Raw genomic sequence first — 15,197 nt, forward strand, 5'->3', positions numbered from 1 at the left:
TACTGTATTTTTCCATGCTTGTTGGTATACATTTTGCTTATTTTTAAATGCTTAAAATGAAGGAAAGTTTTTTAAGAATTCCTCTTCTATTTCATGTTTTCTACACATTTAATAAATTGGGAACTCTCTTCTTCCCGTTTCTAGCCTGTGACCCAAACAACAAACGTCTTCGTCAGATCAAGGACCAGATTCTAACAGACTCTAGGTACAATCCCAAGATCCTCTTTCAGTTGCTGTTGGATACTGCACAGTTTGAGTTTATACTCAAAGAGGTAAAACCCTTGAATAAATAATCATCAACATCTTAGTGTTTTTATGCTTAAAAGTACTTTTAAAGGATTAGGGTTCCGTAACTGTATCTCTGACTCAGGCTGCGGAGTCTAGCTGTCTGAGATAGTTCTTACACTAAAAGGACAGGATTAAACATTTAACAGGCATTTAGTGCCAACTGCCAGGGAGGAGACAGTGGCAGGGGAAATTGTACAAGACTGTGGAGGTGGCAGTCTAGTGAGGAATATGAACAGTAATCAGAGAACCGCACTAATGAAAATGTAAATACAGGGGCGCCTGGGTGGCTCAGTCGTTAAGCATCTGCCTCCGGCTCAGGTCATGATCCCGGGTTCTGGGATCGAGCCCCCACATCGGGCTCCCTGCTCAGCGGGAAGCCTGCTTCTCCCTCTCCTACTCCCCCTGTTGGTGTTCCCTCTCTCGCTGTGTCTCTCTGTCAAATAAATAAATAAAATCTTTAAAAAAAAGAAAAAAAATGTAAATACAAACTGAGAGACGTGCTCTAAAGGAAAGGAACATAGTTCTCTGAGGACCTAAAATCAAAGATGCTATCCCCAGCTTCCCTGAGAAGAGAAGCAAGAGCTTCTGAAGGGACCCGAAGGAGGAACCTGTCAGAGTTAGCTAAGACAAAGGTTGGGACCATTCTGGAGACCATGCCAGAGAGAGGGCAGAACATGCCCAAGTCCTCTCGGGTAGGGAACAGCATGACCAGTTCAAGGACCAGAAAGACCGGTTGGCTAGAGGGGAGAGAACAAGAAAAAGTGGTATGATATGAGGTTGAAGAGTGGGCAGGAGCCAACCCAGGCCTGGCCTTGTAGGATTTCAGTCTTCATCTGAAAAGCCATGAGAACCTGTTAGAAAGGGCTTTTTTTTTTTTTAATGTTCTGTTAATCACCATACATTACATCATTAGTTTTTGATGTAGTGTTCCGTGATTCGTTGTTTGCATATAACACCCAGTGCTAGAAAGGGCTTTTAAGTAGGGTGAAGGATTTGCAATTCAACAAGGTTGACTTAAGGATTTTAAGGATTTTGAGTTCCCCAAAGGAAATTTTGAGGTTGGTCAGTCTTAGGGCTAAAAAAGCCTCTGTGGGCGTAATAAAAATGGCAGATACCCAGGAATGCCTATGTTCTGGAACCTGTAACTTTGGGGTTTGGGAGCAGGTGGGCCCAGGAACTAGCCATGGATATTAATGCCCATTCAGAACTGGTCTTCACCTTGCCTCAGTCCAATTAGTGGTATGCTAGATGTTTCTTTTTTTCTAGGTATGGGAGGACACTGTGTTCCCCCATTAAGTAGCTCAGGAAAAGTACATGCTGCTTATTAACATCATGCTAATGCATGCTAATGCACGTGCTGAGTGTTTTCAGTGCCTTGTCTGGGTATCACTTTGTAAGAGCAGAGAAACGCTACCCCTTTTTGATCTCTTTAATAATGTTAATGTTTTCCCTCTGAATAGCAAATCATTATTAAATACCTGCTCTGTTCCCAGCTAGGTGCTAGGAATTCAAAAATGAACAAGGCATGTCCCTGCCATCAAGGAGCTCTCAGTACAGTGGGGAAGAGAGGCAGATTAAGCCAACATGAGAAACCAAGAAAGATCCAAGAGCAGGAAACCAGGCATCTTATTTTTTGATCAAAGCAAACTTCAGAGGCAAGTGAGAGTCGCCCCCGAAGAATCAATGCACTCAGTCCAGTTAGGATCCTGAACCGAGCGCCAGTTCCCCAAGAGTTCTGTAGCTCAGTGTTGTTGCATGGAAATCAGGACAGGTCTGGGTCATCTGCCTAGCCAAGCCTGCATTTCTAATCATTAATCTTTTTCTGGAATCTGTTGGAATAGAAAGGGCAGCTTCCTTCAGTCTGTTCCGGTAGAGGGAAAAGAAGACCAATCGTTAAAGATCTTCAAAAGAGAAAGATCTGGTAGAAAGAAAAGAAACCAACTACCCAGTTCAAATCAAGCAAAACAATAATACATTTCAGCTCGGTTTGTTAACTGACCTCGCACCCCAACCCTTTTTCTAGAATCACCTTCTGATTCTCCTATAAACACACTAATTGGACCTGTGTTTCTTGTAATCTTTATATGAAGGTGCATCTCCTAATTGAAGGACCATCCCCTCTTCCAAATTCCATCTTAACAAGATATGAAACCTGTGAGTTCAACCTGTAAATGAGTGTTTGAAGGGCTTCAAGCCATTCGATCTGTGATGAAGGCCTCCCAATGTTATTTTTGTCCCTGCTGCTTTGTCACCTGGCACTGATTGATCCCAGGCATTCAAGAAGATAGGGCAGACTATAAATAATTCTGACTGTTCCTCATCCTATTACTTTTCTTTTTTTTTTTTTAAAGATTTTATTTATTTATCTGAGACAGAGAGAATGAGAGAGACAGAGAGCACATGAGAGGGGGGAGGGTCAGAGGGAGAAGCAGGCTCCCCGCCGAGCAGGGAGCCCGATGCGGGACTCGATCCCGGGACTCCAGGATCATGACCTGAGCCGAAGGCAGTCGCTTAACCGACTGAGCCACCCAGGCGCCCCATCCTATTACTTTTCATTGCTTAATCATCCCGCCTGATCACTAAGATACCTTTTCCTCTGGCCCCACAAAATTCCACCGGTCTTGATCCTTTTGTCTGCAATGAAGTCTTCATCTTTTAAAATTCATTTTGATGCTGAGGAATGAAGAATTTCTTAAAAGAAAAATCCATATACTCTCATATTTACCCCTTAGGAGCCCAATGAAATAAATCCCTATACGTTTGTGACATACCTGAAATATGTTTCTAAAGTTTGTTTCAAGGAAAAACAAAACAAAACCTTGAGATACACCATTTCCTCCTCTGCCCAACCCTTTATAGGATTTTAATTTTATGAAAAGTGAGTTCATAAACAGACCTACTGTGTGATGAAAAAGAAAGAACTTTTGTGGGTAATTTAGTTCATTCTCCATTCATCAGGCTAGATAATCCTCAGCCTTCCCTGACCTTAGAATAGGTATGACCCCAGAAATTGTTACTTAGAAAGGACCTTAGAGCAGTGGCCACCAAATTTCATGTCATATTAAAAATGCTGATTCTTGGGTCCACCCAAGACCTTCCGAACCAGAATCTTCAAGGGTGGGGCTTGGGACTCTGAGAAGTATAAAGCCATCCAGGTGAGGCTTATGTGCATGATAAGATGCCTGAGAACCACTGTCTTAGTGATCCAGCTTTGCCCCTCAATTTGTACAAAGTAGGACGGCTTAAGAGATGACGTCAGGGTAATGTTACTTTTAGGCATATATTTTTATAATAAATTGGGTTTTGCTCAGGCTTTCTTGGTAAACTGCCTAATCTGGACTTCCTCTTAAGTAATTCTTTTCTGTCTCTTTCAACAGATGTTCAAGCAAATGCTTTCAGAAAAGCAAGCCAAATGGGAGCATTACAAAAAGGAGGGTTCAGAGCGGATGACAGAGCTTGCTGATGTCTTTTCAGGAGTGAAACCCCTAACCCGAGTGGAGAAAAATGGTAATTGCTGAAGAGGAAATACTGGTGTGTTTGAAATGTACACACAAATGACTGGAAAGCAACAGAGTAAAAAGTCCTTACGTTGTCGTCATTGTATGCTAGGAGGTTGCTAATGAAGATCTGAAGCTTAGTTTTAGCTGCCTCTAGCTTTGTGCTCCCTGGGGCAATCCTCATAGCCTCTCTGGACTTGAGGTTTCTTACTTTGGAAGTATGAGATTGGGCTAGAGGGGTTGTTATACTCTGCTGCATAGTCCATAGGGTCATAATTCATCCCCCACCTTCACCATAGTATGCACCACTGGTGTGTCAGCTTATGTGCATTTGGGGGGAGGGAGAAAAGGACCTAACTGTCCTGATCTCAGGACACTTCCCTCAAGAATATTACTAACTACTAACATAGATGGTATGCAAGATTCTCGGCTTCTAATCACGTTTGCTGCTTTCCCCCCAGTGCGCCTGCCATCTAGTGGCAGAAGAGGGGACCTGCAGATTTTTTGAAACATTGCTCAAGGCTTACTTTAATGGTATTAATTCCGCTTCTTCTAGGAAATTTTGTCTGTAGGAAAATTATGGTATCACTTAACATTTTTATATAGATAGAAGCCTTTCAAAATGCCCCCGAATTACCATTCTGAATTTTAAGACGACAGACTATCTTTTTAATGCTTAATGTTTAACTATGAGATTCATTTCTGATAAAGTTAATTATACAGTAGAATAGTATAGCTTTTTGTTTAAAAAAAAGCTTAATGGTATAGCTTTTTAAAAAAAAAACCACTATTTTTAATCAATATGATCTTGTGATTACTGTATTTGGCTTTTGTTGATTTATTTGATGCTGAGTGGTTGGCCTAAAATGTATTTCCAAGTTACTTTATTTTTCCTAGTGGGAAAAGTTGGCTGTGTTTTTAATCATGTGATATAAATTGGCAACATGTTTTGCAGGTCACTACATTGTGTCTAGAAAATAAGGAACCACCTGTAACAATCTAACCAGATTAGTTTTTGAGAATTAGGCACATTCATCTTTGTTCTAATCACCTTTAGGTTCTTATAAATCCCAACATCCTTTCAAAGGTCATTCAGAACAAGATCTTCTACTTTATCTGGCTATGTAGCACATTTCAGCTTAGGAAGAACTTCCACATATGTTTCTTGTCTGAGATGCTGTGAATAAACATCTGTATTCTTGTTTTACATGTAAAGAAATCAAGCTGTAAAAGGTAGTCACTCGCTAAAGGTAACAAAGGTTCAGAGCCTGGATCGAGCTTGGCACCTCAGACCTGAACCCTGTGCTCTTTCTGCTACTTCAGAGCTGTCCCTCAGTCTTACCAAAAAAAAAAAAAAAAAATCTTTAAAATTACAACTAGTGTCCATCATACCAGTTCTTGAAATAATTTAGGATTATAAGCCTTTAAGTGCTTTTATTAAAGTGAAATCATCCCATTGATAAAACAACAACAATAACAACAAAAACTTTAGGGAACCAGCTTGGTGAGTTAAAAAGAGCAAAGCCTTTGAATCTGGCCAGACCAGTGAGAAAATCCTGGCTCTGCCATTTAATAACCGTGTGACCCTGCCTGGGATCCGTAACGTCCCTGGGCATCAGCTGCCTGATCTGAGAAATGCCTTCTAATTCCTACCTCCGTAAATTGTGAAGATTCAATGAGACAAGCTTCGAGCTTTGCCTGCCATACTGAGGGTCCCCAGAGCATGTTGGTGCCCTTCCCTTACTCTGCGGTGTGAAATTGGTTTGTGAATGCGAACGGCACCCCCCCCAGCTGTTCAGATCGTCTCTCACACTCCTGACGTGTTGCCTCTCATTGCCCTCCAAGACGTGCCATTGTCCTTTTTGTCCCAAAGCTGCTGCCCATGTCTGTCCTCTCACCTAGGGACAAACCATCCCTGTGCCTCTCTCTCTACCCATCCTCGCTTTTGCAGAAAACCCTCCCCAGGAACTCTGCATCCCATCTTTCGTTTCCTTCCTGGTTCCTCCCTGCTCCTCTGCCCACCGTTGCACACTTGTGTTCACCTGCCAGGTGTTAGGCTGAGCCATTGATGTAGAAAGTTCCCTCTCTTGTTCCAGGTCATATGCCCCGAGGCATTTTGGTGGTTATTGTGTGGAGAATCTCCGAGGGCGATGTCAGGTACACAGCGAGAGCTCTGTGAACAAGACCTAGATTTGTAAAGGGTTCCTGAATAGATTAAAAGCCACAGCTATGCGAATCATGGGGTCTCAGCAGTCTCTCCTTGTTTCTGTGTTCATAGAAAACCTGCAGGCTTGGTTCAGAGAGATCTCAAAACAAATCCTGTCTTTAAATCATGATGATTCCACTGCTGCAGGCAGGAAAACGGTGCAGCTCATACAAGCTTTGGAGGAGGTAAGAAAACCCTTCTTAAATGGCGGTGCTTGGATCATGAATCATAGTTTCCGAGCCACCCAGCAATCTGGTCCTGGAAATATTTCTGAGAGAATATTTCATCAGAAGCAACAAAAAGCATACTCTGCTCCCTGTAATATTATATCCAGTGTCCTAAAATTGGGAAAATAATGAAGTGATCAGCATGAAGAGAATGCCAACAAAAATGATGACATTTCCACTTGCAGAAACATGTAGTCTTGGAAAAATAATGATGAAGACAATATAGAAACATCAGGGAAATTGTGGTTAAGGCAGCAAAAGCTAAAACAACACCACACTGTAGGCACCATTTCTAGATCAGGGAAGAGTTTGGGGGGAAAAACTACAAAGGGATACACAACCATAACCATAGCTATATAATGATCACATGCTTATAAGTGATGTTTTCTTTTCCGGAAAAAAAGAAATAGTTCGTTTTTTATCTACTCAAATATTATCTACTCAAATTCAAAAAAGGATTATTATATTTTCCCACTCTTGAAATTTTAATTGTACGCTTATAACTGCGTTTAAAATTAAAAATAAAAGCCTCGATGAGAACAATAACCGTCAACTATTTAAAACATCATCCATACTTACTTGGAACCCTGTTCAACTGGTATAAGTATATATCTTTAGAGAGAGAAGTGATACTTTATTTGGCATTTATAGGCTCCTTTTTTTTTTGAGAGAGATTTGTTGGTTATTGTTAATGGCAACACAAAACAGTTCTCCATTGTTAGTGCGTCAGTTTCCCTAGCCAGAAATTCCCAACTTGTACTGTCCCTGTTTTGCTCGTTTCCTGGATCTGTTAGTCTGCAGTACAACTATAAACAACTCTGTAAATGTCAGAGGCTTTTTATCATTTGTGCTATTTATTTCGGCAATGGCCCAGGCACCTTGAATTATAAACAACTTTCGGACACTGGGGAATCATTATTTTGTTTTATGGAGTCCAAAAAAAGAACTTAATAATGTCGAAATGCCAGCACCCTGGTTGTGATGTGACTTCTACTCTGTTTTTTAGCAAACCTGCAAATCTTCAGAATTAAGAGGATTTTTTTTTTGATTCATTAAAATATTTATTGAGCAGCTAGGGAGATACAAAAGTGATTAAAACATCGTCAAAGAGGTGAGGCAGATGCACATATCACAGAAAGCCAAGTGTAAGGGGTCACTGAATCTCAGCAGTCAAAAGAAAAGTGCTTTAGGAGATCAAGAATGAGATTGCTTCCAGGAGGATTTTCTAATATGTGTTTATTGATGCTAAAATAGAAGATGGAAGTATCCACTCATTCTGTCATATACATACACAGTAAAAAGAATAGAACATTTTCTAATCCTAGGAACCTGTGCATTACATTATGACTTGGCTTATACGTTTCTAAAATTATTATTTGAAATAGAAATTTTGCCAAGAAATTCTTAGTAAGTAGCGTGCCTTTCTGAAAGTGTTTTCAGGGAAAAATGAACACCACAGAAGCCATTTGGAATTTTCTTTTTTCTTTTTTTTTTTTTTTTAAGATTTTATTTATTTATTTGAGAGAGAGAGAATGAGAGAGATCACATGAGAGTAGGGAGAGTCAGAGGGAGAAGTAGACTCCCCGCCGAGCAGGGAGCCCGATGTGGGACTCGATCCAGGGACTCCAGGATCATGACCTGAGCTGAAGGCAGTCGCTTAACCAACTGAGCCACCCAGGCGCCCGCCATTTGGAATTTTCTAATTAAATGTATTTATGTGACACAGGTTCAAGAATTTCATCAGTTGGAATCAAATCTGCAAGTCTGTCAGTTTCTTGCTGATACTCGCAAGTTTCTTCACCAAATGATCCGAACCATTAACATTAAAGAGGAGGTCCTGATTACAATGCATATCGTTGGGGACCTTTCTTTTGCTTGGCAATTAATTGACAGGTAATGTGGTCAGCCTAACATTTCCCCTATATGAAGGCCACCATGGGTGTCTCCTTAACCACTGATCTCTCTTTACAGATTCACATCCATCATGCAAGAGAGCATAAGGGTAAACCCATCCATGGTTACTAAACTCAGAGCTACATTCCTGAAGGTAAGCAAAGAACAGTTAGATCACATTCTCAGTCACTAGGGAGGAACTGGTCTTCGTTACTACCTCATGCATGAAATCAGTCCAAGATTTCATTCTTTTAGAAAGTTAGGTAATTTAAGTCTTTTTATAGACTGAAAATTGTTAGCAGTTTTCCCACGAGAGCACAGTTTCAAAAGATGCCATGCATATTTGAAGTTTCAATTAACATAAGTTGGATGTCTTACAGAAAATAGTTTTTAAGTTAAAAAATACATTTTTTAAGTACTACCAATATACTAAAAATGTGGGTCCTTTTTTCTCTAGATGTGAATTAATTCCTTTCCCTTACTCATTTAAAAAATTCTTATTGAGCCTCTGGTACAAACTAGGATCCCCTCTAAAGATACGGGAATAGCAGTTAACAATACAAATAGGGCCCTTGCTCTCAAGGTAACTTCAGATCGAGATAAATGAGCAAATAATTGACTCACTGCCTTCTGACAGAGTCACCTTCTGTTTCAATTCATAGGCGCACTTTCTTTCCTATTTAAACATCTCTGTAATTGGGGATGGGTTTTATCATTGGCAGCATATCAAAGTTCACTCGTCAGCATTTTCTTTCTTTCTGAGTGGTACATAAAATAATGGCACTTCATACATGCTGTGACGTCTTCGACTGGATTCAGTACAGTGATCCATCCGTCACGGTGTCTGATTTCCATCCAAGAGTAGCTGTCTCCTCTAGCGCAGTAGCTCTCAGACTTGAGGGGCCTCAGAATCACCTAGAAGGCCTGTCACAACACAGATGGCTGGACCTTGCCCCCAGAGTTTCTGATTAAGTAAATCTGGGGTGGGGCTCAAGAGCCAGCATCTTTAACTAGTTCCCAGCTGATGCTGATGCTGCTGGTCCAGGGACTGCAGTTTGAGAACCACTGCCATAGCAGATGACTATTCTTAAAAAACTGTATCATTGTCAGAAACTATTAATGAACTTTGATGAAGTTCAGTGGTTGTTGCTTTCTCCTGGGTAGGACCCAAGACTCTTCCTAGAAAGAGAGATTTCTAGGACTTTTTGAGATGGAGAAACAGATAATACCTACTTTTCTTTCAGCTTGCCTCTGCCCTTGATCTTCCCCTTCTTCGAATTAATCAAGCAAATAGTCCTGATCTTCTCAGTGTGTCTCAGTATTATTCTGGTGAATTGGTGTCCTATGTGAGAAAGGTAAGAAATGCATCAAGGTGATATTTATTTTATTGGCAAACTAACTTCTATTTGAAGACAAAAAGGATGCTTGGGGCCCTATAAAAAGTATACCTGTGTTCTCTTCCCTTATTCTTAACTTGATTCCAGAAATTTGCAATATCTGAATATAAACTTACTCTTACTGGTACTGTGGATACACAGATGTGTTTTACTTCCAAAGAACTTTTACATCTGTTTTTTTTTTTTTCAGTGCTGGTGGTATTAACCCCCACTTTGTAGGCACAGAAACTGAAAGAGAGATTATATTGGCTTCCACAAAGTCCCAGAGCTAGCTGGTAAAAGAGCCAGATCTAGATCCAGCATATATATCCTAGTTAGAACTTAGAGTTTTCAGAAGAATTTTGATCCTGTTTCAGTAACTTACGGTACAGCGTGGAGCCCAGCAGACCTGGGTTTAAAATTTACCTGTGTCACATACTGAGTGCTCTGTAACCATGTTACTAACACCTCTGATCCTCAGTCTTTGAAGCGTTTGTAATGTGGAAAAGATACATCTTCTTGCTCCCTGTGTATGAGGATTAGCTTTGTATCTTGCGAGCAGTTCATGTTTGAAAGAACGTAGCTGTGTGCCTGAGAGCAGATGTTCAAACAGCTCTTGTTAAGTCCCTTATCATCCCTTCCTGTAGCCAGGTGGCTCCTTATACACACTGGTACTGTCTCCCTGCCATCCTAGCATTTATCAGCTAAGAAAAACAAAAGAGATGGTCAACTCTTTTTCCGCTTTTCTCTTTCACTGAAGGTTTTGCAGATCATTCCAGAAAGCATGTTTACTTCTCTCCTAAAGATCATAAAGCTTCAGACCCACGATATCATTGAGGTGCCGACCCGCCTGGACAAAGACAAGCTGAGGGACTATGCTCAGCTTGGCCCACGATACGAGGTGGCGTGTCCCTTTGACTTCTGCCTTTTGATATTTAAAACCCAAACCATGATGTATCCCAGGTCTGTGTCGCCTGCCATATCCCTAGGACCTCCAGACCTATTGTCATTTGTTTTTTCCTACCCTCAGTGTACCTATTTGTGCCAAGTTACTGCAGCCATACCTGCATTTGTTACCTGGTCCCGGAGTTACTTAAGGCCTCGCCAGCTTAGTGTCCTCAGAGGAAGTGGAGTTCAGCTGGTCACTTTTCACCTGAAGGGTCCTGGCGAATCAGCCCTTCTTTGCTTCGGGCTAGATTGCCCAGACTCTTCACAGTCGAGCAAAGTCATCTGGGTTCCATTAGCCATTTCCTCCAGCCAGACTTTAAAGCCCACTCAGTAGTCGAGCAGCCTCAGGGGTTGTTCTTTCCAAATACCTCTGCTTTTCTTTCCCCCTAAACTTAAAAGATGTGAAAGAGTGAAATCAAGTGGAAATTGACAATAGGAAGCCCACTGTCATTACATTTCATCCCAGGGTCAGTTTTACATCCTCTCTGACACAACTCCAAAAATTACATCAGGAATTTGGATTTTGCAAGCTTTGAATTTATGTATTTATGCACATTCAAAAATATAGCATTGGTCTACCTTATCTATGTCTCCTTGTGTTGCTTGGGGAAAAAAAAGTAGAACGCAGGAAAGGGGAGATTACCTTGTTAGGGTCTTGATGAGCCTTTTCTACGTGGAAAGGACCATCCATCTTATGGAATCCTGCCTTTTATGCATGAGAAACTGAGGCCCAAAGAAGGGGAAATGATTGGTCAGCATTTAAAGAATGATTTCATGTCTGCTGACCCCGTTCCCAGCGTGGCTACCAGTGGTCTCTCGGTTCCATCACGGCGCCTCATTTCTGACCAGGACATGTCATTGCTGCTGTCTTGGTTCATCCAGGACTATCAGCCAATTATTTTCACTTCCTGTAGAAACGATGGGTCTTTTATCAGAAATACTTAATTAACTTCTTTTTCTTTGTTAAAGGTTGCCAAGCTCACTCACGCTATTTCCATTTTTACTGAAGGCATCTTAATGATGAAGACAACTTTGGTTGGCATCATCAAGGTAACGGCTTTCGTGCTGGTTCATGTGACCTCATAGACTCTTTGTTTGGATTACTGTGGTGGCTCTCCCATGGGGAACAGAGAATGATGTCATCGTGTGTCCCCTGCTGTTTCACATTCAGCTCTTGATCTTCACTTTACTCATTTATTGATGGAGGAAGAGAGAGCATTATAATCCTGATTTTTCATCCATACCCAGGAGTTAGTTAAATCTACCAAGAATCCATTTAATTGAATTTTCGTAATAACAAAACAAAATGGTTCGATCCCCTTGGCCAGACAGCTGGCTCACTCTCTCCCACCCTTCTTTCCTTTTAGTATTTTTATATTGCATCTCAGGTGCAGAGAGCTGCGGTAATCCTACCCCATTGTCATTGTCTGGCCATTGTCATCACGGATGCATGCAAGCTCCTCTCTTCATCTTTTCTTTCTCATCTGGACGCCCACAGCCATTCCCATCCCCAGTAGCACCCACGCTGTATATTCCATTTCTATCCCCAAAGAGGCTAGTATCTGCATTTTAAGCATGAGGTGTTACTTTATGTGTGCATATATGTTTGATTTATTTATTTATGTCGCTATGAGTTGGGCAGTTGGTTACTTCTTACTCCTGCATAGAATTTTACATTCTACTTAACCATTCCCCGAGGCACAGACACCCATATTGTCTGTTTTCACTCCAGCACTCCCCATTATTACAGGCCACTCTGAACATGTCTCTACTATACACCATGAAAGAATTTCTCCTAAATCTGCCTCCCCAGGAGTTGGGTCACTGGGCCTTAAGGTGTGTTTATACTTAATTTCTCTCAACACCACCAGATTGCCTTCTGAAACGACTGTTTCATGAAATGTCTGCCCACATTTTTCCCAATACTTGTTCGTTCCACAGTCTAATTTTGGCTCTCCCAAAGAGTATAAAGTGTTATCTCAATGCTGTTTTCATTTGTAATCCTATGATAACTAGTGATATGCCCATGCACAGGGTTCACGGTGCTTTTATTTTTCATTTATCTGATATCAGTTAGAATCTACATGTTTCCGATTTTTTTTTTTAAATGTGTATCTATTGAATTGCCACATTAACACTTGTGTTACTAAAACCCAAGAAAATAATAGGAAATGAACCTAAATAGGAATGGAACTTTAGTGTGTGGTTTCTGCAAGTATGCTGAAATACTATTGTGCCCCTAGAATTTTTTTTAAAAAGATAGTGGTATTTTATTTTTTGTACAGATTTTATTTATTTGAGAGAGAGAGAGTGTGAGAGAGAGCATGAGCGGGGGGTGGGGAGAGGGAGAAGCAGGCTCCCCACTGAGCAGGGAGCCTGACTCTGGGCTCCATCTCAGGACCCCAGGATCATGACCTGAGCCCAAGGCAGATGCTTAACTGAATGAGCCCCCCAGGCACCCCCCATTGTTTCCCTAGAAAATTAATAGAATCCACTGAACATACTTTAGGCCTGGTGCCAGTTTAATTCAGTTGATATGCAGAGAGTAGACTTGCCAGGTATATCACTTCTTACTAATCTGTAAAGTGTTAATAAATCCTAGGACCAGATTAAGTGTCTTATATGAAAAATGACCAGTATAGGAAGGATGTAATAAAACCTAATAATTAGCAATAATTATCAAAGAACAACTGATTAAGAAAAATGCAGATCTTTTGCCACAGTCTTTCAGATGAGAACAGGGGGAATATCATCGTGACCACACTCAACCCAGTAGACTGTCTCTGCCAATCTAACCACTCAGGGCTTTCTGTAAGGGATCCTGTGGCCCTCACTAGTCTTTAACCCTCAAATGTTAAGCATCTATTTCAGACACTTGTAAAGAGTATAAGTTGGGGCACCTGGCTGGCGCAGTCCATAGAGCATGCAACTCTTTTTTTTTTTTTTTTTAAAGATTTTTATTTATTTATTTGAGAGAAAGAGAGAGAGACAGAGAAACAGCATGAGAGGGGAGAGGGTCAGAGGGAGAAGCAGGCTCCCCGCTGAGGTGGGAGCCCAATGTGGGACTCGATCCCAGGACTCCAGGATCATGACCTGAGCCGAAGGCAGTTGCTTAACCAACTGAGCCACCCAGGCGCCCGAGCATGCAACTCTTGAACTCAGGGTTGTGAGTTCAAGCCCCACATTGGACGTGGAGCCTACTTAAAAAAAAAAGTATAAGTTGACTTTAATCCATATGACTTAAAACAAGTAAGATACACACAGAGATGTATGTGTAAATGTGCATTGTTACAGATGGCCAAAAAAATTATTTTAAAAAGAATAGAGGGGCGCCTGGGTGCCTCAGTCAGTTAAGCATCCGACTCTTGGTCTCAGGGTGGTGATTTCAAGCCCCGTGTTGGGCTTCACACTGGGCATGGAGCCTACTTAAAAAAGAATAATTAAAAAAGGGGAGTGTCTGCCTTCGGCTCAGGTCATGATCTTAGGATCCTGGGATGGAGCCCCGCCTCAGGCTCTCTCCTCAGCAGGGAGTCTCCCTCTTCCTCTGCCCCATCCCCTCTCATGTTCTCTATCTCTCAAATAAATAAAATCTTCAAAAATAATAACAAATAAAAATAATAAATAAAAATTTAAAAAATAGAAATCATCTAGACATTTATCACTAAGAGAGTGGCTGAATATATCATGGTGCATTTCCAGTGTAGATTGCTCTGCTGCCATTCAAAAAGCTTTTGCCACTGGAAGATTTCTAAAACTCTAAGTGGAAAAAGCAAGTTACAGAACAACGTGTATGTGTGTGTAGTGTGTGTGTGTGTGTGTGTGCGCGCACATGCACGCCTATTATGGTCCCATTTAGATTTTTAAAATTAAATGTGTATTAAGGACAATACGTAGAGAAATTAGTAGAGAAAGGTCTGGAAGATCCATATGAAAACTGTTAATTAACTGTTGTTAACTTCAGAGGAAGGGATAGAAGCGTGAAGGAAGGGGCTATGGGAAGGGGGCTTTCTTTAAGCTACAGGCATGCCATACATTGGTGAAAGTCTTGGAAGAATTGGAAGGGCCATTTAAGACCTTTAAATTCATGAAAACATTTAACTCTTTGTCACCAAATCTGTTCTTACAAGGAGTATTTCTTCGGAAACTTCATTTTACTTCTTTGATTTTTTTTCCTTATTGATGATATCTAGTTATAATTTGTTACCGTAAAATAGGGCACAGGTACTGAGAGCTGTAGAAACACTTCTGTAGTTTAATAGATTATTACAACCACCACCCAAGTCAAGAAATATCATTTCCCAGCTCCTACCCCAGGATCCTCCTCACGTGCCCTGATCTAATCTCAGTCTCTCCATTTAGAGTTTTATTATCCAAAAGTAAATCTCTCTGGACACTACATTTTAAAAAAATGTTAGGGGTGCCTGGGTGGCTCAGTCTGTTAAGCTTCAACTCTTGATTTCAGTTCAGGTCCTAATCTCATGGGCTTTGGGATCAAGCCCCAGCCCCGTGTCAGGCTCCACGCTCAGCGGGGAGTCTGCTTGAGGATTCTCTCCCTCTGCCCCTCCCCCACTGGCGCATGCGTGCGCTCTCTCTAAAATAAATAAATCTTCTAAAAAATATATAAATAAAAAAATGTATCTTTTAAGTCTTTTTTAATCTTCAGGTTTCTCCTCCATTCCTTTCTTACCTTTATCTGGTGAGGAACCCACAGCCTTTTCTGTTTTTTAATTTTATTTTATTATGTTGTGTTAATCACCATACA

The 15,197-nt window shown here is 41.0% G+C and overlaps 1 protein-coding gene across 9 annotated transcripts in view; it reads left to right on the forward strand.

The window, feature by feature from the left end:
- WASHC5 (WASH complex subunit 5) overlaps positions 1 to 15,197 on the forward strand; it is a 60,764-nt gene that overhangs the window by 22,242 nt on the left and 23,325 nt on the right. For all 9 annotated transcript variants that reach the window (XR_010410516.1, XR_010410513.1, XR_010410514.1 and 6 more), the window contains exons 10-17: positions 145 to 272; positions 3,666 to 3,795; positions 6,064 to 6,176; positions 7,945 to 8,111; positions 8,190 to 8,265; positions 9,356 to 9,466; positions 10,248 to 10,388; positions 11,405 to 11,485. Coding sequence is in view for 5 of the 9 variants with exons in the window: in XM_064587890.1 (XP_064443960.1) it covers positions 145 to 272; positions 3,666 to 3,795; positions 6,064 to 6,176; positions 7,945 to 8,111; positions 8,190 to 8,265; positions 9,356 to 9,466; positions 10,248 to 10,388; positions 11,405 to 11,485 (947 nt within the window). In the remaining 4 variants the exon portion in view is untranslated. The remainder of the gene's footprint in view (positions 1 to 144; positions 273 to 3,665; positions 3,796 to 6,063; positions 6,177 to 7,944; positions 8,112 to 8,189; positions 8,266 to 9,355; positions 9,467 to 10,247; positions 10,389 to 11,404; positions 11,486 to 15,197) is intronic.

This window comes from Mirounga angustirostris, unplaced genomic scaffold, assembly GCF_029215605.1.
Source record: "Mirounga angustirostris isolate CCGP_5_RB_7025 unplaced genomic scaffold, mMirAng1.0.hap1 SCAF_4, whole genome shotgun sequence".
NCBI classification, from domain to species: domain Eukaryota; kingdom Metazoa; phylum Chordata; class Mammalia; order Carnivora; family Phocidae; genus Mirounga; species Mirounga angustirostris.